The 22175-nt window shown below is 38.7% G+C and overlaps 1 protein-coding gene across 1 annotated transcript; it reads right to left on the bottom strand.

The window, feature by feature from the left end:
• Positions 1-11664: 11664 nt before the first annotated feature.
• Positions 11665-12605, bottom strand: LOC147524482 (uncharacterized). Its single transcript, XM_086575062.1, has 2 exons — positions 11795-12605; positions 11665-11690 (listed from the first exon to the last, which is right to left on the bottom strand). Exons 1-2 carry the CDS (start codon positions 12603-12605, stop codon positions 11665-11667), a joined length of 837 nt encoding a protein of 278 aa, XP_086431188.1.
• Between the last annotated feature and the right edge of the window lie 9570 nt (positions 12606-22175).

The following is a 22175-nucleotide window of genomic DNA, read 5'->3' as shown; positions in this document are numbered from 1 at the left end:
AGTAGAACACCCTCTCGTTCAAAAATGAAAAAGAAGGTGCATGCTAGGTTACGTTATAGGGTTATCCGACTTCGCTTTCATTTTACTAGGTTGCGTCATAGGAAATCTTGGTGCTTGATTGTGTTTGGATATGTTTTCTGTGATATTTATTTATGGAATGATCCACAACTATTTCGGTTGTTGATATATGATAAACTGCATGTCCATACATATGTTAGATAAAGTCTCGAGTATCTGACTATAAATGACTCAATTTGTTGTGTTTGGTGCATTCCTTTCATTTCCAGATATTGGTGAGTGCACCATTAAGGTAACCGGGCCCTCCCTATGGAGTGTGTGGCTGTAAGTATCGGATCCTAAGTCCACGTTTAACATAATTCACATTTTCCACTCTTGCATGTTTTCTCGGATTTTTTAGTCATGTTTCTCTATGGGGTGAATTATGTCTTTCTTGCTTATTTTTTTTCATTATAAAAGTAAATATATATATATATATATATATATATATATATATTAAAGAATAAACATAGTAATCTAGAAAGTCTCGGGAATCTGACTTTAAAAGACCTACTTAAAAAAAAAAAACAAATTTTCTAAACTTTGTTGTAAAAAAATTTGTTTGGGGGTGGGGTGTTCGTGTTTCCGTCCTGTAATGTTTAGGTCCCATTAGAGTTGCTTAGGCCGTTTAATTGTATTTTGATTCAGGTTGACATAATCTATGAATTTAGAGTTTATTCGTTCGCATAACGTATGCCATGCACGCACTTTGAGGCGTTTTCCACTATCTTATATGTCATCCACGGTCGGAATAGAGTGTTTTATGGATCATTGGATTGGAAATTCTCTCCTGATCATTTCCATATCTCATTCGCAAAAATCGGACCGGTAACGAAGAGGCAATATTAGTTTGAAGTGGAGCGAAAAATCGAAAAATTAGAAAATTTCGAATTGGGCTTGGGGCAGGCCTCACTTCGCTGCACTGCACCAGCACCAGCGCTCCACTCCACACCAACAAATCCGTCCTTCATCTTCTCAAACCGCCATTATCAAACAAAAACCAAAACTTCAAAACCTAAAGCCAAAAATTAAAAAAGAAACCTAATTAAACCCACGCCCAGATTCAAATCAAGTTCAATTCTTCTCTAAAACCAAACCACCACCAAATCCACCAACTTACATCACCAAAAACCCACGAAAATTAAAAAAATTTAAGCTGTCGCGCCACCACCGCACCACCACCACTGGTTGTTTCATTCGGTCGACTCAAATTCGAACACCACATCCCATTTACACCCCCACAAAATTCCTAACACTCCAATGGCTCAACAACGTCGAATCTTGCCGAGCAAGCATTTATCGGCGACCACTTCGCCCGCTTTTCACGGTGACGAAATGATCGAAGAGAGATGAATAGCTTGTGGTACTTTCGACCAAGCCTTTTACCACGAAGACTTAGTCCGACGGTTTTACAACACGGCGAGGAGGTGGAGGGACTAGAATTTTTGTAATGGTGGCGTAAGAGGAGGAAGGAAGTAACTATCGGGTTGTTGGTCGAGATTCTAGGCATTCCGCCTAGAATCCATCTGATGTCACGTTACAGAGTCCCAATATAATGGGGTAGAGCCGCTGATAAACGCGGATGGCGATTACGGAAGGAACTACAATGCGAGATCACATTGTGTTCGCCAAGCATCCCTCGAATCCAACCAAATGGCTGCAGCTTTCGATGGATTGGTCGGAACGCCCCGGGGAGGAGAAGGTCACGACATCGGTTTGAACTGCCTCCACATTTTATGGATACTCCGTGAGCGTAAGTACGAAGTTCAGATCTTGGAGTTTTTGCTTAGCATGATTAGGGGAGTAGGGAAGGCTGTTGCACCTCTCCCCGTGTTTGATAACCAAGATCATGTCTTTTGGAGAGTTGAGGCGACTCCGCCCGATAGGTCTTACATCACCCTACACCGAAATCTTCGCATCTATAAGGATTGTGTCCAACGAGTTTGGAGGTTGCCTGAGGATAGGGTAGAGGACGAGGAAGATGGTGGAAATGAGAATGCCGAGGAGGATGAGGAGGACTTGACTTGTTTTGATGCGGATGCCTTGGAGAGGTGTTGGTCAGATGCAGAATGCATGGCTGTGATTCATCGTGGCATGCGTTCACTCAACACTATCTGCGAAGACCTCCGGACTCAACAGGCAACTATCTACCATAACTTCAAGATCCATACCCAGAGGGAGGACGAGCGGTGGGAACAGATGAGGGCCGAGCTAGAAGCTCAGCGCCAGTTCCGGGCCGACATGCTTGCACGATTCCCACCTCACGGGGATTCTCCTTCTGAGGACACACCATCGAGGCACGAAAGGCCGTCGCCGAAAAGATTTAATGGTGCCGCCCATCGGAGCTCGTGAGCCATCTCCGAAATAAGTGTGCCCTCCGCTACCAATCTCAAGTAGTTAGGGATAGTATAGTTTGATATTTTTATTTGTAGTTTTATTATTGTTAGTTATTTTATTGTAAGGTTTAATTCGTAATTTGGATTTTGTAGTAAAAGAGCATTTAATGCCAATTTTAATATAATGTCGTTATTTTTATTGTGCGTGATTTTTTAATATTGATCCCACCTTCCCAAATTGTTTGGGGGTGGTGTTATCTATTCCAAAGATGATTTTTATATGACCTCGCTTTATAATTTATTTATGGAGTCAAGGTGAAAATATAGCCGATTAGGCATATCTATGAATAAGTATCATGGTAGAATGAAATCTCGATAAAATAGGTAGATTCTATCCTAAATTCAACCTAAAATATACTAGGTTTGTTTTAGAATCAAGAATATGAGTTGTTTCCGTTTTCGGGGTTGGAAATTTTAGTATTTCCGGAAACTGCCGTAAAAACTTTTTGGCAACTTCCTGATCCGTTTTAGCAACTTAAAACCTATATAAACTTCATTCATTCTACACTAACAACCCACACTACACCTAACTTCCATCACTCACCTTTCAATCCCACGTTTCCCACGTTTCGCCTCATTTTTCGCTTTTCAAGCTCTTCTGACCTCGGGCCCTACACACTTTTTTGTCAGAATTTTGTATGCGAGTGCACTTCAGCTTCAAGGTGAGCGCGAGTCGCACTCAAACACTGGAATTCCAAAATCTTCAGAGCGCACTCGTGCCCTGACTTCCGTGGACCAGAAAAATTCCAGTTTTCTGCGGGTTGTTCTTGGATCATTCGCAGCTATTCCAGAGTGTAATTTTTAGATGACATCTCCTACATTGATTCCAGAATAGTCTTTCGAAGATTTGTTCCAAAGCACTACTTATGGTGCTTGGTTTCATGAGGCTTATCACATACGCTATTGGGAACCGCTTATGGTAAGACCTGATGCACTTTATTCTCCAACACTAGCATCTTATTTTTATGATAACTGCATTTTCTTTGAGAGACTAGATGGAGAACAAGTGTTCTCCATCAACATTGATAATGAACCAATGGAAATTACCAAGTTCTTGCTAGCATTTGTTCTTGGACTTGCTATGCCCGCTGAAATACAAGACCCATGGTGTTATTGGGTAGATAATATGTATGTCTACACTTATGAGTTTTGCATGAGTCGTGATGGCGCAGCATTTTCCGTATCGAGGACCAAGGGAATATAACGTCGCCTTTGGTAGCCCTTCGTCCATGAACATAGGAAACTGTTATGTTTTGGATCATGCTAAACATTTTAGGGGAATGGCGTTTTCTTCTATGAATGATGCCACTTTGCGCCGCCTTCCTTGCTTTAGCCACGGGGCGATATGTGTCATGACCTTCCCAACCTTGATGTCTAGTTTAGCTCGATCCCATAGCATGAGGCATAAGTACCTTCTTATGCCTGTTCTAATTTCCCGTATTATGCTATGTTTCTTTCCTGTTTTTTGTACACGTTTCACGGATTGGATTACGGTTGACATTGTACGACCCACCAATAGTATTATTCGATCTTTCCGTGCAATGACTTGGCAAGGGTGGAGGATACAACTTCATCAGGTTGCACCCTACACCCCGTCAGACCAAGTGGCTCTTAATAGGTTAGCAATAATAGATGATAAATGGCGGAAGCCCGCAAATTATCATGGCATGGCAGATCGCTGAAGGAACCTCACTTCTTTATAGAAGAAGAGGATGAGGAAGATGATGAGTAAAGCGGAGATAAGGTAAGTTTTAATTTTAGGTAGTGTCTGCTTATGTCCCAAGCAATTTCATTCTTGTTAACCCCATAATGGGTAGAACTTCGTTATAGAGTTAAGTCGGTTTTTATTTCCTATATTAGTACGCTTCTAACTTTGTTTTGCAGATGTTCCCGAATTTCACGCTTTCAATGGTATTTTTCCTACCCTCTTTATTTAAAATACTTTGAGGACAAAGCGTGCTTCTTGTTTTGGGGATAGAAACACGGTAATTAAGGCATCCGTTAGGATATAAATATGTATAATATGCAATTGTTTTCTAGTCAAAATTTCAAAAATTCAAAAATATAAATAAATAAGTTCATGCTATACACTTAGGAATATTGGTATTGTTTTCCTTCTATGCTCTTAATAATCTAGAAGTCTCAATGTAGATTTTGCATTAGAATAATTTTTAGAAACTTAGGTTAATATGTAGGTAATAATCTTTGCATCTATTTATAAATATATTACATGAGTATCGATGATTGTTAGCAATAAGTTTCTGAAATCTAGGCTAGAGTACTTATTCTACAAAATCCTCGTGAGAATATAGCCTAAAGCCTTATATGAGCTTAAACATTTGAGAAATGACACAAGGGAGAAGTAACATCCGGATAGAGATATCACACGTCCACTTGCTTGATCACTAAACCATATCCTAAGCGAGAATTTAGACCCTCTTTGGATCGATATAGCCAAAAATTCAAACCTATGAATTATTTTCCGCTAGTCGCCCCTCTGAGCCTTTCTTTAGCCTTCCATAAACCACAAATCCTTTACCCTGTTACAAAACAAAACAAAATAAAAAAAATTCAACCTACCCAATTTAGATAAGTTTGAGAATAGAATGAGGAAGAAAGAAGAAGAGAAAAGCCTGTGTAAACAAAAGTTAGTTAATTGCTTCAGAAAATAAAGAAAAGAAGTTTCCATCCAAAGAAAAGAAAAATAAAAATAGAAATAAAATAAAAACTCCAAAAAAATAAAATAAAATGAGTCAAAAGCCAAAGAAAAAAAAAAATATGGCTAAGGATGGAAACAAAGTATAGAAGCAAAAGAAAATAACAAGGTTTTCTCTAAGTTACATAATATGAAGACTCTATTATCTCAGACTTGTCCTTTTGAATATCCATTTCCTTCCTTCTTAAACCATCTCCTAATCCCCGCAACACCTAATAAAGACCTCTAGCTCAATTAGGAATAAGTTAGTGTGATAGTAAGTGGCAGATGTGTTTGATCGACTCAGGCTTCCTTTGTTGTCATTGAGATTGTAAGGTAAAGTGTGCCCACCGCATTAACCGGAGTAAATAAACTTGAGTGGAAAAATCGAGTGTTGTATCTTGACTATTATTGTGAGAACCTACTTAAGGACGCTTATTCGAAGTTTCAAACTAACCTGCTAGGCATTTCATAGTATTACTCATTGTATATATGTTTATTATAGATAATTGATTATTATGCATATATTAGCTTAGGGTTTCACTTGATTACTCTATATGCATTGCTAGTGAGAGGTATAGTTAATTTAGAGCATGAATAAGGAAACAATAGTTTTATTTCTTAGTCGCTGTAGTATAGATGAAGTTTGTGAGTACCTTCATCGAAAACTCTCACGAGGTTATAACTTCGTCCACTAGGGAATTCCTAGTGGTTTAAGGCCTTGTTGCATATGGTCAATCAATGCAATCGTCAAAACGAACGAGTAGATAGAACTCCATTTTGGTCACTTATTCTAATTTCTCATCTTTGCTTGAGGACAAGCAAAATGCTGTTTGGGGGTGGTTTGATAAGAGCCCAAAACTGTAGTTTTAACCCTCAGAATAGTCATACTTTTAGACCAATTATGTGAGTAATAATTAAGAGTTAACACCGACACGTTGTTTTATGCATTTCGGCTTCAAAGTCCATTATGTGTAGAAATGTGCCACTTTAGCAAGATAAAGGAGCAAAGGTCGGTTACTAAGGAGTTCCGTGATTAAAGGCCAAGATTCAAGAAGACAAAGCCTTTCTAAAGCCCGGTCAAAAGCTGAAAAGTTGACGCGGGCAGAAACAGCACACAAAGTCAACAGAACTTCCAAAGGCCGTATCTTTGGACTCAAACCTTGGAATTGGGCCTACCTTATGTCAAAACGACCGGCTCGGAAAGAGCTTTCCAATGGTCTAAGCGTTGACCCAATCAGAGGAGCAAAAATGGACAAAAAGTCTGTTGAAGCCAACTGCAGCTGAAGAGGCCTTTTGACTGAAAGAATTGGGTTTTGGGCCTGATTCTCTGGCCCAAAACATGGCTCCAAGCCCATACACGATTTTTGGATTTGAAAGTATAAAAACCAAAGCTTAACTCTTTGTTAATGGTAGCTAGTTAAACCTAAAACTATAGATAATTATAGATTTAGTTTTCATGTAATAAAATTAAGTTTAGGTTAAATTCAATTTTTGTTTTAGATTAAACTCTTAGAATCATTATTCTTAATTAGTTTGATTAATAAAATAGTTAGTTTGTCAATTTCGATTCTTGTCATTTACAATTGTGTAGATCTAATTTCCCTTATTACGTAGATAGCTAGACTTAGATTAGTTAGATTATTAATTTAGTATTTGAATCATTGTTTTATTATTCATTAGATTAATAAAATAGTGTTCTCCATAAGTTAGTTTCATTTCCATTAATTGTTTAGTTTCAATTCGTAGATTCAATTAATTGTCATTATTAGTTTAATTCAATTATTACATTAGTAGTTTTGAATTGAGTTTAAACAAGCAAAGTTTCAATCTTTATATCATGTCTTGTTTGAATTCCTTTGGGAATGATAGGCGTGATGATTCTCGGCTAAACCCCCATTAGAGGGGTTGAGAAGCCTTGATGAAAGCTTGATTCCGATTATCGTAGAGTCGTCGTAATTTCTTTTCCACTCTAGAAATGATTAGTTCACCATGAGAATGGGTGTAATCGTTCACATACTAGTTATGAATTGGTAGAAATGCCATGTGTAATTAGGGATTAGGAGTAACCATATTGTTCTCGCTGGGCGCTCAATTCGATTACTTACGATTAGGTCGTTAGTAGGATTAAGTCGAGTTAAGGTGGAATCAATCCCCCTCTAACTCCTTAGCATAGAATCAACGTAACATTCCCATAGTTGTTCTAATAGTCGACTAGTTGCATCTTGTGGGTAGTTGCATCGTAGTCTAGTTGTCTTTTCGTAAATCTCTCATTAGACTTAGAGTAGATTACTTATACGTATAGAGCACGACATGCTAAAGGACTAGGAGTGGAACGAATCATCTACTCCACTATATCTCATAGGATTGAGAGTATAATCTTTGATAAAATATAGGCACATAGAATAGTTTAGTTTACTTACGTTTTGAGTTTCATCGTTCATTTCGTAGGTAAATTATCAATTTTATGTTTTATCAGTCAACATTAACATCAAGCGTCATAAAGTGAACAGTAAGTATACAACTGCTAGTCACAAACTTGACACATTGATAAAAATCGTCAAAGATATTTATGACTGCTAGCCTATAACCGTCAACATTTGACATCAAGTGTCATAAAAGTAATGGTGAGATAGAAATAATGACGGCTTATACGGAAGCCGTCAAGGTAGAAAAAAAATAATCGTCCTAAAAAGCCCTTTTTTTAGTAGTGACACATCGCTCTATATTAGAGAGCACCCACGCCCTTCCCAAGGCCAATTAGAGCGCGACCTGCCATTATATAAATCTTAACAGTCTTTTCTTAAGCGTGACCCGCGCCCTCCAAAGGCATATTTAGAGCGCGCCCGCGCCCTCACTGAAGCTTCCATGCTTGGACTTCCAACCATATTCTTCTTCTAACACTTCCAGTAGTTCTTTTCTTTACTTGGTTCCTATGAGTACTCCAAAAATTATATCGGAACAGTCTTTTGAGGATCTATTCCTTAATGACAACTATAGGTTCCACTTTAACAAGATGATGATGGAGCATGAATGGTTCACCCTACTGGTAAGACCTGATCAAATTTATTCTCCTGCACATACTACATATTTTTATGAGCATGTTACTTTCTTTGAACGCTCCAATGGAGAACAAGCAATAAGAGTGATGTTAGACGACGAACCCTTTGAATTGACTAAGTACTTAATTTCTTTTTCATTTGGAATTCCTATCCCTACACAACACACCCATGCTAAATATATTGATGACAATGGAAACCGTTATGACTAGGTACACTTACATGAGCCCTATGGTGCTGGTATTTTTCAAGTTGAAGAAAAAGGCCAATGTAACGTAGCCCTAGGAAGCATGACCCTTAATACGAAACATACATGCCTTGCTATGCTTCTCCTTGAGTTAAATGTCCTACGAGATTGGCACTTCACTTCTCAGATCCTACCGCATGCAACGCTTGTAGGAACCGTTATTTCAGAATGACTATTTCTACAAACCGCGAACCCCACGCGCAGCGGAATTAATGGGTGTCCACGATTTGTGATTGGAAAACATACCTTTGATAATCGGTTTAGATAACTCTGAGAATCCAAGCTTTATGAAATCTGAAATCAACCTCTTGATCTTCTGTTGTATTCCTTAGAATAGGTTGGATGTTGTGTGGACAACGATCTACCAACCCCCTTCTTTCTCTCAAGATCAGAAACGAATTCAAATCTACTTTTCTTGCCTCTTTTTTAGAACAATGAATAGTGAATTTTGGCCAAAGAGAGAGTATTCTATTTATAGGCTACAACAGGGACCATGAGGAGAAATTAGGGTTGGGCCTCCTGACGGGCTTGGGCATCCCATGTTCGCCCAGAATACACGGCCCAAGTCCGTCAACAAATGGCTTATTCCACTAAAGGCCATTGTTGCACTACCACCCTAATCCCAAATTACGTGTCAGCGTTTATGGGCTCCATATTATATGTTTGTTGATCTCCCCGTGTTTAAGATATCGAATGTCCCTTAATTAAGTCAAGTTACTGACAACTATATTAATCAACCTCTTATGTCCTTGAGTAGTACCACTCAACCTCATTGTCATGTCGGAATAAATCCACCTGCAGGGTTTACATAACAATCTTTTTGAGCTCCTCAAGGGGACATCATCAACCCGACTTCTTGCGGGACACGGATTCCTTCTATAATCAACAACACACCTTACATATGATGTCATTACCCAATCCATCAAGTTTGTTAATTCACAAATGAATCTCACTCATTGATGATTTAAAGCAATGTACAATGCATGTAAGTGCCTGTTATTATATCCAGATTAGGAGGACAAGCATCAATAATAACAGAGGCGTTTGTTCTCTTATATAGTCAGTATAAGGAGAAACAACCTCACTTGGTCCTGTTCAATACACACAAAGTGTACTAGTGTAATCCTATAGTCAAGATAGACTAATACCAGATTATACTACAACCATACTAATGGTTTGTCCAAATCCATCTAGGTTGTGAACGATTACTTATACTTTATAAGGTACTGATGATATGATCTTCTGTGTGTTCACACCATATCATCTACAACATAAAGTATTAGACACATGCATATAACTAATAACATATATAATATGCATAACATTTGCCCATATGATTCTCATTCAAAATATTAAGAATTGGAGTTAATACAAAAGTAATGCTTTTAGTATATAACCCTATCAATCTCCCACTTATACTCAAAGCATTGCTTTTTAGTATACTACTAACAAATCTCCCACTTATACTTAAAGCTATGCTACCAAGCATCTGATTCCCATCCCCTCAACATGCCTGTTAAGGGGTCAGCTAGGTTATATTCTGATGCTATCTTGGTAACATAAACATCTCCTCTTTTCTAGGTGGTACTTGCGCTCAATGTGTTTACTTGCTTACAAGAAGTTTCGGACCTAAAACTGATTCTTTGGCTGCCTCAGTGGCTGCCACATATTCAGCTTCCATGGTGGAGTTAGACAAGCATTTCCGCTTGACACTCCTCTATACTATGGCTCCACCTCACAAGGTAAACACACAACCTGAGGTAGACTTACTCTTGTCCCTATCTGACCCTTCAGCACCCTCCACACCAAGAAGTAGTAAGCCACGATAGTGTGGACGTTTACCATTCTACATTCGTGGAAATACTTTTGGAGTTCACGATAGTGTGGACTGTTTACCCTAAGGGAACCAAACTATCTGCATGGTATACTAACATATAATCCTTAGTCCTTTTCAGGTACTGATGTATATGTTTTACCGCAGTTTAGTGCCCTTGTCCTGGGTTCTTCTGATATCTGCTAACCATGCCAACGGTAAAGCAGATGTCTAGCCTCGTGCATATCATGGTGTACAATAAGCTTCCTACAGCCGAACCATAAGGAACCGCATTCATGTCCTCTATCTTTTTTGGTGTCTTGGGACACATTTCCTTTAATAGAGGAACTCCATGCCTGAAAGGCAAGAAACCTTTCTTGGAGTTTTGCATGCTAGGACGAGTCAACACAATATCAAAATAGGTAGCCTGAGATAAGCACTTCATCCTTTTCTTGCGATCTCTTATAATTTTGATCCCAAGGATGTGACCCGCTTCTCCCATGTCCTTCATATCAAATTGGTTTGATAACCATACCCTTATGTCTGACAACACTTTCACATTGTTTTCAATGAGTAAGATGTCATCTACATAAAGCACAAGAATTACCACTATGTTTCCATCAAATTTCTTGTACAAAACAAGATGCTCTTTACCTTTTTCAATGAATCCTTATGGCTGCTCCATATAGATGGTTTCCTCAATACTTCTATTAAGGAAAGCTATTTTGACATCCATTTTATAGACCCACTTGCATCCAATGGGTTTTACACCATTGGGTGGCTCAACAAGCTCCCAGATCTGATTAGAATCCATAGATTCCATCTCAGAATTCATTGCCTTTTGCCAAGATATTACATCTCTATCTTGGAGTGCTTCATTGTAGGTCTAGGGATCAGGATTTTGGTTATCAGTGGTTATGTCTGTAGACATTCCCAAACTAATCCACCTGTCAGGTTGTCTAACACCCCTCCCACTACGACGAAGCACCTCTTGTTCTTGTACGTCATTGGTGACACGTTGTGGTTCCTATTCTTATACAATTAGTACTGAAGTAGTTTAATGTCTCTCATCTTAATACTTCTAGAATAATACTACTCTGGGTAAAATTTAATGCACTGTGGGTGGAATAAGATTAATGATGTATAAATTGCCTTTTAATGTACCAAAACAGATAAAAAGTTTATTTTTCTTAATGACAATCTTGTCATTTAAAAGAAACAGAATATCCATCCTTAATTAACATAGAAACTAAAATCAAGTTCTTTCTAAAATTAGGCTCATAAAGACAATTCTTTAACACCTTAGTCTTATTTCTACCAAAAGATAAACAAACATCTCCCACTGCAATAGCTACTACTCTGGTAGCATTCCTAAAGATAAGGCAATCTCTCCAGCACTAAGTTTTCTGGTTTCCTGGAACCTCTGCAACGAAATGCAGACATGGTTAGTGGTTCCTGTATCTACACACCAGGTTCTGGTAGATAACACCGCTAAACATGTTTAAACTACTAGTGCATGAAACATACCTCCATTATTTTCTTTGTTGAGAAGAGGACAATCGGCTTCGATTCCTCGACCGCTTGACTTGTAGCATTTGCCCTTAGGCTTTTTCACAGCTCCTTGAGGTCCCATGCCCTTCTTTGCCATATTCTTATGCTTCTGAACATTATTCTTCTTCTTTCCGCTATTAGGCATAGAAGTAGAAACCTTCTCAGTAGCATAAACCTGAACATAACTTTGCTTAAAGAGACTCTCAGCTGACTGAAGTTCTGTCATCAGTTCCACCAAAGAATACAACCTTTTGTTCATGTTGTAGTTAAGGCGGAATGGTTCAAACCTCTCAGGCAGCATCATGAGAATGATATCGACCTGCGTTTCCGCATCGATATCAGCTCCAAGGATCTCCAACTCATTCAGATAAGCCATCATCCTAAGTATATGATCCCTTACAGGAGTCCTTTCAGTAATAGTTGTGGTCATCAAGTTTTTCATGGCAGTTTGCCTAGCAGCCCTATTCTGGTGTCCGAAGAGTTCCTTGAGATTGAGCATCATATCATAAGCTGTGGTCATGGCCTGATGCTGATGTTGCATCACACCTGACATAGATGCCAGAATGTAACATCGTGACATCTCATCTGCCTTGTTCCACTTCTTAAATGCTTCTTTCTCCTCTTCTCCAGCAATATCTTTAGGCTTAGGTAGGCATTCCTCATTGAGTACATATTTGTACTCTTCAGCAGTCAACACGATATCCAAGTTGCGTTTCCAGTCTATGTAATTAGGGCAAAGAAGTTTGTTTTCCTTAAGAATAGTTGCTAGTGGGTTGAAAGTAACCATTTTGTAAACCTGAGAATCACATAAAATAATAATTATGTAGGGCAAAAACTTCTTTAGTTAATAACAAAAATTAATTAATTAATCAACCCATCACTTGTACCCTCCACACCGAGAAGTAGTAAGCCACGATAGTGTGGACGTTTACCATTCTACATTCGTGGAAATACTTATGGAGTTAACTTAAAAATCAATTAATTAACCCGTTAGCACCCTACACACCGAGATGTAGTAAACCACGATAGTGCTTGATAAGAGCCCAAAACTGTAGTTTTAACCCCTTAATAATACTACTTTTAGACTAATTATGCGAGTAATAAATAAGAGTTAATGCTAATTATGTGCTTTTATGTATTTCAGGCAATATAACTCAATTATGTACAGAAATGTGCCACTTTGGTGATATAAAGGAGCAAAGGTTTGGTTGCTAAGAAGTTCTGTGATAAAGACCAAGATTCAAGGAGACAAAGCCTTTATGAAGCCCGGTCAAAAGCTGAAAAGTCAATACGGGAAAAAATAGTGCACAAGTCAGCAGAACTTCCGAAAACCATATCTTTGGACTCATACCTTGGATTTGGACTTACCTTATGTCAAAACGACCGGCTCGGAAAGAGCTTTCCAATGGTCTAAGCCTTGACCCAATCAGATGAGCAAAAGTGAACAAAAAGTCCACTGAAGTCAAAACTAGCTGGAACGGGCTCAGTGGACTGAAGAAATTGGGCTTTGGGCTCGATTTTCCGGCCCAAAACATGAGACCTCAGCCCGTGCACGAAATTGTGTATCTGGTCTCCTTCTTTACATAAAACAAGACTTAGCTCTGAAGAAATATATAGTTAGATAGCTTAGAATAAAATGTAGCCATTAAAATAGCTTGTAGATCTAGTTTTTTTGGAATTTCAATTAGTTAATTAATTAGTTTCATACATTGTTTTAGATTAGTTATTTAGGAATGATTGTTCTTCATTGATTAGATAAATAAAATAGTAGTTCTTAATCATTTTAATTTTTCCATTTAAATTTGTAGATCTAAGTTCAATTCTTGTTGTTATTCTATTTTTAGTATTAATTAGATTTGAAGTATTGTTAGTTAAAATTAGTAAAGTTCAAATCTTTATATTATGTCTAGTTTTAATCCAATGGAAAATGATAGTTTGATGAATCAAGGCTAAACCTCCATTAGAGTGGTTTGATGAAGCCTTGATAAAAACTTGATAGTGTAGTATAGAATCGTTGTAAGAATCTATTCCACTCTAGAAGGTCATTGATTCGCCATGAGAATGGGTGGATGACCTCACATGCTAGTTATAAATTGGTAGAAATGCCATGTATAAGGGATTAGAACGACCAATTCTTACCGTGAGAACGTAAGAATTGGTTTACAACAAATCTATGCTAGTTTATTAAGTTAGAGTCAAGGTGGAATCAAATTGCCCTAATTCTCTATCTAGATTCAACTCTTAGCAATTTGTCATTTCGTTATTCGTAGCTTGTTATTTGAATTCACATCATAGTATAAATTTCATCATTACTCTCATTAGACTTTGAATAGACTCGTCAATTGTAGAAAACTTGAATGCTAAAGGACTAGGAATGGAACAAATCTTCTATTCCAACTCCACGTCAATACATTCGAGAGTAGAAAACAAATATCTTTGATAAGTAACAGTTTAGTTTATAGTTTTACTTGCGTTTAGAGTTTCATAGCTTTATTTGTGAGTAAGATTATCTTTTTATGTTTAGCAAATGGCGTCGCTGCCATCTTATTACTCTTTAGTATTGTTTTCTTTAGAATTGATAGTTTTTCAAAGTCCCATAACCCACCCACCCTTGATTGGATTCTCATTGTGGTTGTTTGTTTCAGCTTTTCAAGTTTCCACGAAAAATTACTCGGAGCGTGACCTGCGCCTTGGGCAAGCCAAAGTGGAGCACACCCTCGCCCAAACGCCTGGAACTCCACCTTTTGGCTGAGCGCCACCTGTGCCCTACCAAGGCCAACTTGGAGAGCCACCTGCGCTCACACGCCTAGAATTCCAACTTTTGCGTGAGCGCGACATGCACCCTACCAAGGCCAACTTTGAGCACCACCTGCGCCCACACGCCTGGAATCCTACCTTTTGCCTGAGCGCGACCTGCGCCCTGCCTAGGCATATTTTGAGCGCACCCGTGCCCTCTGCTGAAACTGCCCGATTTCCACAGGTTTGTTTCGAACTTCCATTTCTTCAAAGTTTTCAGTGTTCTAACTTATTATATACACTGAGCACGCATAAACAAGACCCTATTCATAAGCGAAGCAAGGAGGCTTTCTGGTACTCTTTCCTTCCACACCTCGCATATTCTGTTAGAGGTTCATACTAGCATATCAGGATTGTTTGGAGTGTTGTTGTGTTTCATTAAGATTGGTCTTAGCCTTGCATGAGATTAAGGTCAGGCCAAAGAAAAACGCCTAACGTAATTAATCGACAACGGCAACAAACTAGTATTTCTAGTATACCACTCACTACACCTCTAGCTAGCATACCACACATATCACCTGAAGTAATGGCTGAAGAAAGAGAGTCTCCTCTCTCTGACTTTTACAAAGCCTTGAACGATAGCCCTAAATCTTGCATCGTCTATCGGACCCGATTGGGATTTCCAAATTCCCCCGAATAAATTTAATTTGTTACCCGTTTTTCATGGGTTAGACCATGAAAAGCCTTATCAGCACATGCGTAGGATTGACCAAGTCCTTACTACATTTCACCATCTTATGGTTGGTGCTGAACAAATTAAACTAAGGGTATTTCCCTTCACTTTAGCCGATAAGGCGGTGTCTTGGTGAAATGCCCAAGTGCCAAATTCTGTGGACTCGTGGGCTAAACTTGTTCAACTATTCATGGAACATTTTTACCCACCACTGAAGACCGATGAAATGCTTTCCAAGATTCATTTCTTTCGACAGAATCCTCATAAATCATTTTCAGAGGCTTAGAATCGTGTCACCGATCTACTTATAGAGTGTCCACACCGTAACCTCGCGAAAGACATGTTAGTTCGTGCCTTTTTCAAGGGACTTCTACACCACCATAAAGAAGTCCTTAACATAATGAATGAGGGTAGTTTCTTAAGTAAAGGAGCCTCAGAGGCTTATAAATTTTTAGAAGATCAAACTAAGCGTAATAATAACTGGGGCGGTAGTGACGATATCTCCCGCAACACTAGTTCTTCTACAACAGTTAAGGCCACCGGTATGTTTGAGATGAAACCCGATCTGGAACTTAAAAATTTAATCGAATCTCTAACTAAAAAGGTAGAGGCTAAATCTGTTCAACAAACGCCTATCCCCGTCATGAATGTCAACTCCAATCCATGTAATTTCTGTTTGAGTCCAGAGCATCTCGACTCCTATTGTCCTTTCGCCTATGAGCAACAACAGTCACAATAAGATAATGTTTGCTCGATTAATAGTTTTCCTATTCCTAACGCCCCTTAGAGAAAACATACAAACTTCAGTTGGAGAAATAATCAACAAGTAACACCTCCAGGGTTTAATAATCAAAATGTTAGGCAAGCAAATAATTATAAAAACAAAGCTTAACCACGACAAGGACAAGGTCAGGGTAATTATAATTATAACAACCAAGCTCAACCACGACAAGGTCAAGCACGAGGTCAGGGTAATTATAATAATTATAACAATAATTATAATGCCAATAGAGGTATTATTCCGGTAAATAATAACTACCAAAATCCACCCATTAATAATCAACGTGACATAGTTCTTGTCACACAACCTAAAGCTAACACTCTTCCACAACCGGATCATTTCGATACCTTTATACAATCTCAATAACAGATTTTACAAGAAGTTAGCTCAAGAGAAAGTGCAACCCAAAGGTGTGTTTCCAAGACAAGCAATAGCTAATCCTAAAACAACAAACACCGCCTTTGAGGTAAATGGTAATACTAGTACAGGAAATGAAAACGTAGGTGAGCTAAATGCCATCTCCACTCTCCGTTCTGGGAGAGTGGTTGATAACAAAGTAACTATGCATATAGTTACCCCACCAGTTATCCCTACACCGCAGATTATACTAGATACCGTAATAGAAACTGAGGAGCCTACCCCTGTAGAGGTACCAATTAAACCACAACCTAAGAAACAAAAAGCCAAGGTTAAACATCCTGTTGATCATTACGCTAAATATAGAGAGAAACCACCGTTTCCCCAGAGATTAGCAATGTTAACTAAGGATACGAATTTCGATGAGATTAGGGAAGTTTTCAAAAATCTAACGATAAACCTTCCTTTTCTTGAAGCGATAAAAAAATTACCTCACCATGCTAAGTTTCTTAAAGAGTTGTGCACTACTAGGCGTAAGACAAATATTCCTAAAGATGCCTTTTTAACTGAACAATTTCCAACTTTAACGGAACACAATGGAATCGTTAAGTACAAGGACCCTGGTCGTCCTACTGTACAATGCACCTTAGGAGATTCCCACACGACGACCACTTTATTAGACCTAGGGGCGAGTGTTAACTTACTCCCGTATTATCTATACTAACAAATAGGTCTACAAGAGATGCAAACTACTAAAATAATATTGCAATTAGCGGATTGATCAATTAAGTACCCTAAGGGTGTGGTTGAAAATGTGCTTGTTATGGTCCAGGATTTCTACTATCCTGCTGATTTTGCTATCCTCGATACAGAAGTCGCTAACGACTCTGTTCCGATCATTTTAAGGCGTCCCTTCTTGCTAACTGCCAATGCGCTTATAAACTGCCGCGATGGGTTGATGTCCTTGTCTTTTGGCCATCTTTCGGTTGAGGTAAATGTTTTTAAATTAATGAAACAGTTACCAGATTCGTCTATAGATGGAGAGGTTAGCATGATCGAGAGCTTAGCTAAAGATTACTTTAATAACACGTTTCCGGAAAACCATATGCATAAATTCATTTCTTTTGGAAGTTTAGATTTTGTCGATGACTCCTACATAGAGAAAGTCAACACCATCTTTGAGTCTACACAAATCGTAGACCCTTCGGTTGCTCCATATACAGAGTTTGAAGACCTGCTACCTAAGCAAGTATTCATTACTCAAGATGAGGACCCTCCATAAGCATTTATCGATATTCCTCCCACCACGGTGCTTAAACCTCTTCCTCTTGAGTTAAAGTATATTCAACTTGATCTGGATGGTAGTCATATGGTAATTATATCTTCTCTATTATCTAAGGATTAAGAGACACGGTTGATCAGGGTGATTAGGGAACATCGTTCTGCGATTGGTTGGTCCTTAGCCGACATTAAGGGAATTGACCCTAATGTGTGCACTCATCGTATCTATTTAGAGGATAACGCAAATACTTCCCGCGAACCTCAGCGTTGTTTAAACCCTACCATAAAAGAAGTGGTCAGGAAAGAAGTCTTATGGTTACTTGATGCGGGTATCATATACCCAATCTCTGATAGCGAATGGGTCAGTCCCATTCATGTAGTTCCAAAGAAATCAGGGATTAGCATGGTACGTAATGCCAAGGGTGAATATGTTGCCATGCATGGTCCTATGAAGTGGAGGATCTGTATTGATTACAGATGCTTAAAGGCCATGACACGAAAGGATCATTTTCCTTTACCCTTTATAGATCAGATGATTGAACGTCTAGCTGGTCATGCTTTTTATTGCTTTTTGGATGGCTACTCTGGCTATTTCCAAATTATTATTGATATTGATGACCAAGAAAAGACTACCTTCATATATCCCTTTAGAACATACGCCTATAAACAAATGCCTTTTGGCCTTTGTAATGCTCCTAGTACCTTCCAGCGGTTGTATGCTTCATATATTTAGTGACATGATAGAGCGTTTCATGGAAGTGTTCATGGACAATTTTTCTATCTATGGAGACTCTTTCACTGAATGCCTGTCTAACCTTTCTAAAGTTTTAACGCGATGTGAAGAGAAGAGTCTCGTTTTAAATTGGGAAAAATGTCACTTCATGGTGAAAAAAGGCATAGTACTAGGTCACATCGTATCTAGTGATGGCATCGAAATAGATAAGGCCAAACTAGATAAGATAGTGACTCTACCTATACCACGGACTGTACGTGATATTAGAGCCTTTCTAGGCCATGCAGGTTTTTATAGGCATTTTATCAAAGATTTTTCGAAAATAGCTAGACCCTTAACTAATCTGCTTTTAAAGGAGGCCATCTTTGATTTTAATTTTAACTGTAAACAGGCTTTTGAAACTTTGAAAGCCGCCTTAACTTCTGCACCCATTATACAACCTCCCGATTGGTCTAAACCTTTCGAACTCATGTGTGATGCTAGTGATTATGCAGTTGGTGCTGTCTTGGGACAGAAACTAGATAATAAATCCACCGTTATTTATTATGCTAGTAAAACTCTAAACGATGCTCAAAGGAATTATACAACTACTGAAAAAGAATTCTTAGCTGTCGTTTATGCTTTAGATAAGTTTTGTCCTTATTTGGTTGGTTCTAAGACTCTAGTTTACACGGACCATGCAGCCCTTAGGTACCTTCTCGCAAAGAAGGATGCTAAGCAGAGGTTGATCCGATAGATTCATCTCCTGCAATAATTCACATTAGAAATAAAGGACAAACAAGGGGTCGAAAACATAGTTGCCGACCACTTATCTAGACTTACAAACGACGATGATAGTGATTCTGACTCCATACCAGACTCTTTTCCGGATGAGCATCTGTATGTTATATTTTTTGCACCATGGTATGCTGACATTGTGAATTATTTAGCATCTGATATTATTCTTTATGACTGGTCAAGAAATGAACGTAAGAAGTTTTTGGCCAGAGTTAAGCTATACTACTGGGATGAGCCTTACCTTTTTAAGTATTGTGCGGATCAGATTATTCGTTGTTGTATTCCCCAGTGGGAATATAATGAGGTACTCTCATTCTGCCATGAAAAAGAGTGTGGTGGCCATTTCAGTGGTATGAAAACAGCTGCTAAAATTCTACAATGTGGGTTTTATTGGCCTACTCTCTTTAAAGATGCCCAAGTGTATTGCAAGGCATGCATTCGTTGCCAACAACTTGGGCGAATCACAAAGCGTAATATGATGCCATTGAATCCAATCATGGTGATAGAAATTTTTGACGTATGGGGCATTGATTTCATGGGTCCCTTTCCAGTTTCCCACGGTTTCATTTATATTCTAGTCGTCGTGGACTACGTGTCTAAATGGATAGAGGCCATGGCTTTCCATAGCAATGACCATAAGACAGTTGTGTTTTTTGTAAAAGAGTATATTTTCTGTCGATTTGGCATTCCCAAGGCCATCATTAGTGATGGAGGAACACATTTTTGCAACAGAGTTGTTGTATCACTAGTAAAAAAGTATGGAGTTACACATAAGGTAGCAACTCCGTATCATCCACAAACTAGCGGACAAGTAGAAGTTTCTAATAGGAAAATAAAAAAAATCTTAGAAACAACTGTAAATCCTGATAGGAAAGACTGGTCGAAGCGTCTATCTGATGCCTTATGGGCGTATATGACTGCTTTCAAAACTCCTATAGGTATGTCTCCCTTTAGACTTGTATTTGGGAAGCCTTGTCATTTGCCCGTTGAATTGGAGCACCGTGCTATGTGGGCTATAAAAAGCCTTAACTTCAATTTTGATAAGGCGGGTGTCAAGCGCAAGTTGCAATTGAATGAGCTTGAAGAAATCCGTAGCGACTCTTATGATCTTGCAAAGGATTATAAAGCTAACATGAAATGTGTTCATGATAAGCAAATCTTGAGCAAAGAGTTTGTGGTAGGTCAAAAGGCCTTACTATACAATTCCCGTCTACATATTTTTCCAGGGAAATTAAAAACCGTTGGTCTGGTCCTTTTTTGGTTACTGAAGTCACCCCTTACGGGGCAATCACCTTGGTAAATCCCAAGGATAACAGTACCTTTCAAGTTAATGGCCAACGGTTGAAACATTTTCACGAGCTATTGTCCCCTGATGTAGAGGAAGTCCTTTTACAGGACCCTGTCTATGAGGACTGACATTTTTCATTGGTGTACTTCCTTTCATTTCCATATATTGGTAAGTGCACCACTCAGGTAACCGGTCCCTCCCTATAGAGTGTGTGGCTGTAAGTACCGGATCCTAAGTCCACAGTTAGCATAATTCACCTTTTTCACTCTTGCATGTTTTATCGGTTTTTGAGTCATATTCCTCTATAATGTGAATTATGCATTTATTGCCTTCTTATTTTTCTTATATTAAATTTTATTCATAAAAAAAATATATAAAAAATTACAAAATAAAAATTTTTAAAATCATCAAAATAGTAAGTTAGGAAGTCTCGGGAATCTGACTTTAAATAACCCACTTTTAAAAACAAATTTTCTAAACTATGTTGTCAAAAATTTGTTTGGGGGTGGGGTGTCCGGGTTCCACCCTGAATTGTTCAACTGTCCATTGGTGTTGTTTAGGCCGTTTAATCGTATTTCAATCCAGGTTCTCATTATCTATGAAATTAGATTTCATTCGTTCGCATAACTTACATCATGCACGCACTTCGAGGCATTTTCCATCTTTTTACATGTCACCAATGGTCGGACTAGAGCGTTTTATGGATCATTGATTTGGAAATTCTCTCCTGATCATTTCCGTACCTCATTTGCAAAAATCGGCCCGGTAACAAAGCGGCAAATTAAGTTTGAAGTTGCGCAAAATATCGAAAAACAAAAATTGGAAAATCAAGTGGGCTTGGGCCCAACCTCGCACGCACGTGCATCTCTTTCCTTCACACCAACAGTCGCGATTTCATCTTCTCCAAACCGCCATTAACAAACAACAAAGCTTCAAACACCTAACCTAAATAAAAAAAAAATAAGAAACCTAAATACACCCACGCCAAAGTTAAAACCCACCCCAAATCTCCTCCTAACTACAACCACCACCACCTCCACCAACTTAAACAACCAAACACCACCAAAACTTCAAAAATTTTGACTGCCACCACCACCACCGCGCCTCCTGCCATTATTTTTAGTTAGGGTGTTTCAAAACAAGTTCCCTACCTTATTCAAACCCACATATCTTATAAAAACTCCAATGGCTCAAAGACATCGGATATTGCCGGAGCACGCTTTTACTGCCGACCACTTTACACCGTTTTACGAAGACGAGATGGTTAAGAGAGACTGGAGTGGTTTGTGGTACTCGACAGACGATTTGGTCCGAGAGTTTTTTAGGACGAGGGAGTTGAATGGGGATCGAATTTTTGTTAAGGTGGCTGGGAGGAGGAGAAAGGTTACTACTGGGTTGTTGGCTGAGATTTTAGGCATTCCACCTAGACACCATCTCGATGCCACATTACAGGATTCCCAGTTTACTGCTGTAGAACCTTTGATGAACGCGACTATTGCAGAAGAACTACAATGCGAGCTCGCACTGTGTTCGCCAGTCGTCTCTCCGAACCAACCAGCTGGCTGTAGCTCAGTGGATTGGTAGAAATGTCATAGGGAAAGAGAAAGTCAGCGATATCGGTCTGAACTGCCTTCACGTTTTATGGATACTCTAAGAGCAGAAGTATGAGTT

Source organism: Coptis chinensis, chromosome 1 (genome assembly GCF_015680905.1).
Source record: "Coptis chinensis isolate HL-2020 chromosome 1, ASM1568090v1, whole genome shotgun sequence".
Classification (NCBI taxonomy): Eukaryota; Viridiplantae; Streptophyta; class Magnoliopsida; order Ranunculales; family Ranunculaceae; genus Coptis; species Coptis chinensis.
Note: the sequence above shows the minus strand (reverse complement) of the source record. Positions and strands in the feature narration are given on the sequence as shown.

What these genes read in the sequence shown, in the direction of transcription:
- LOC147524482 (XM_086575062.1), bottom strand. Translation starts at nt 12,605, where the DNA reads ATGGTTACTTTCAACCCACTAGCAACTATTCTTAAGGAAAACAAACTT. An exon ending in CAACAAAGAAAATAATGGAG is followed by an intron (nt 11,691 to 11,794) that starts GTATGTTTCATG and finishes ATTTCGTTGCAG; the next exon opens with AGGTTCCAGGAAACCAGAAA.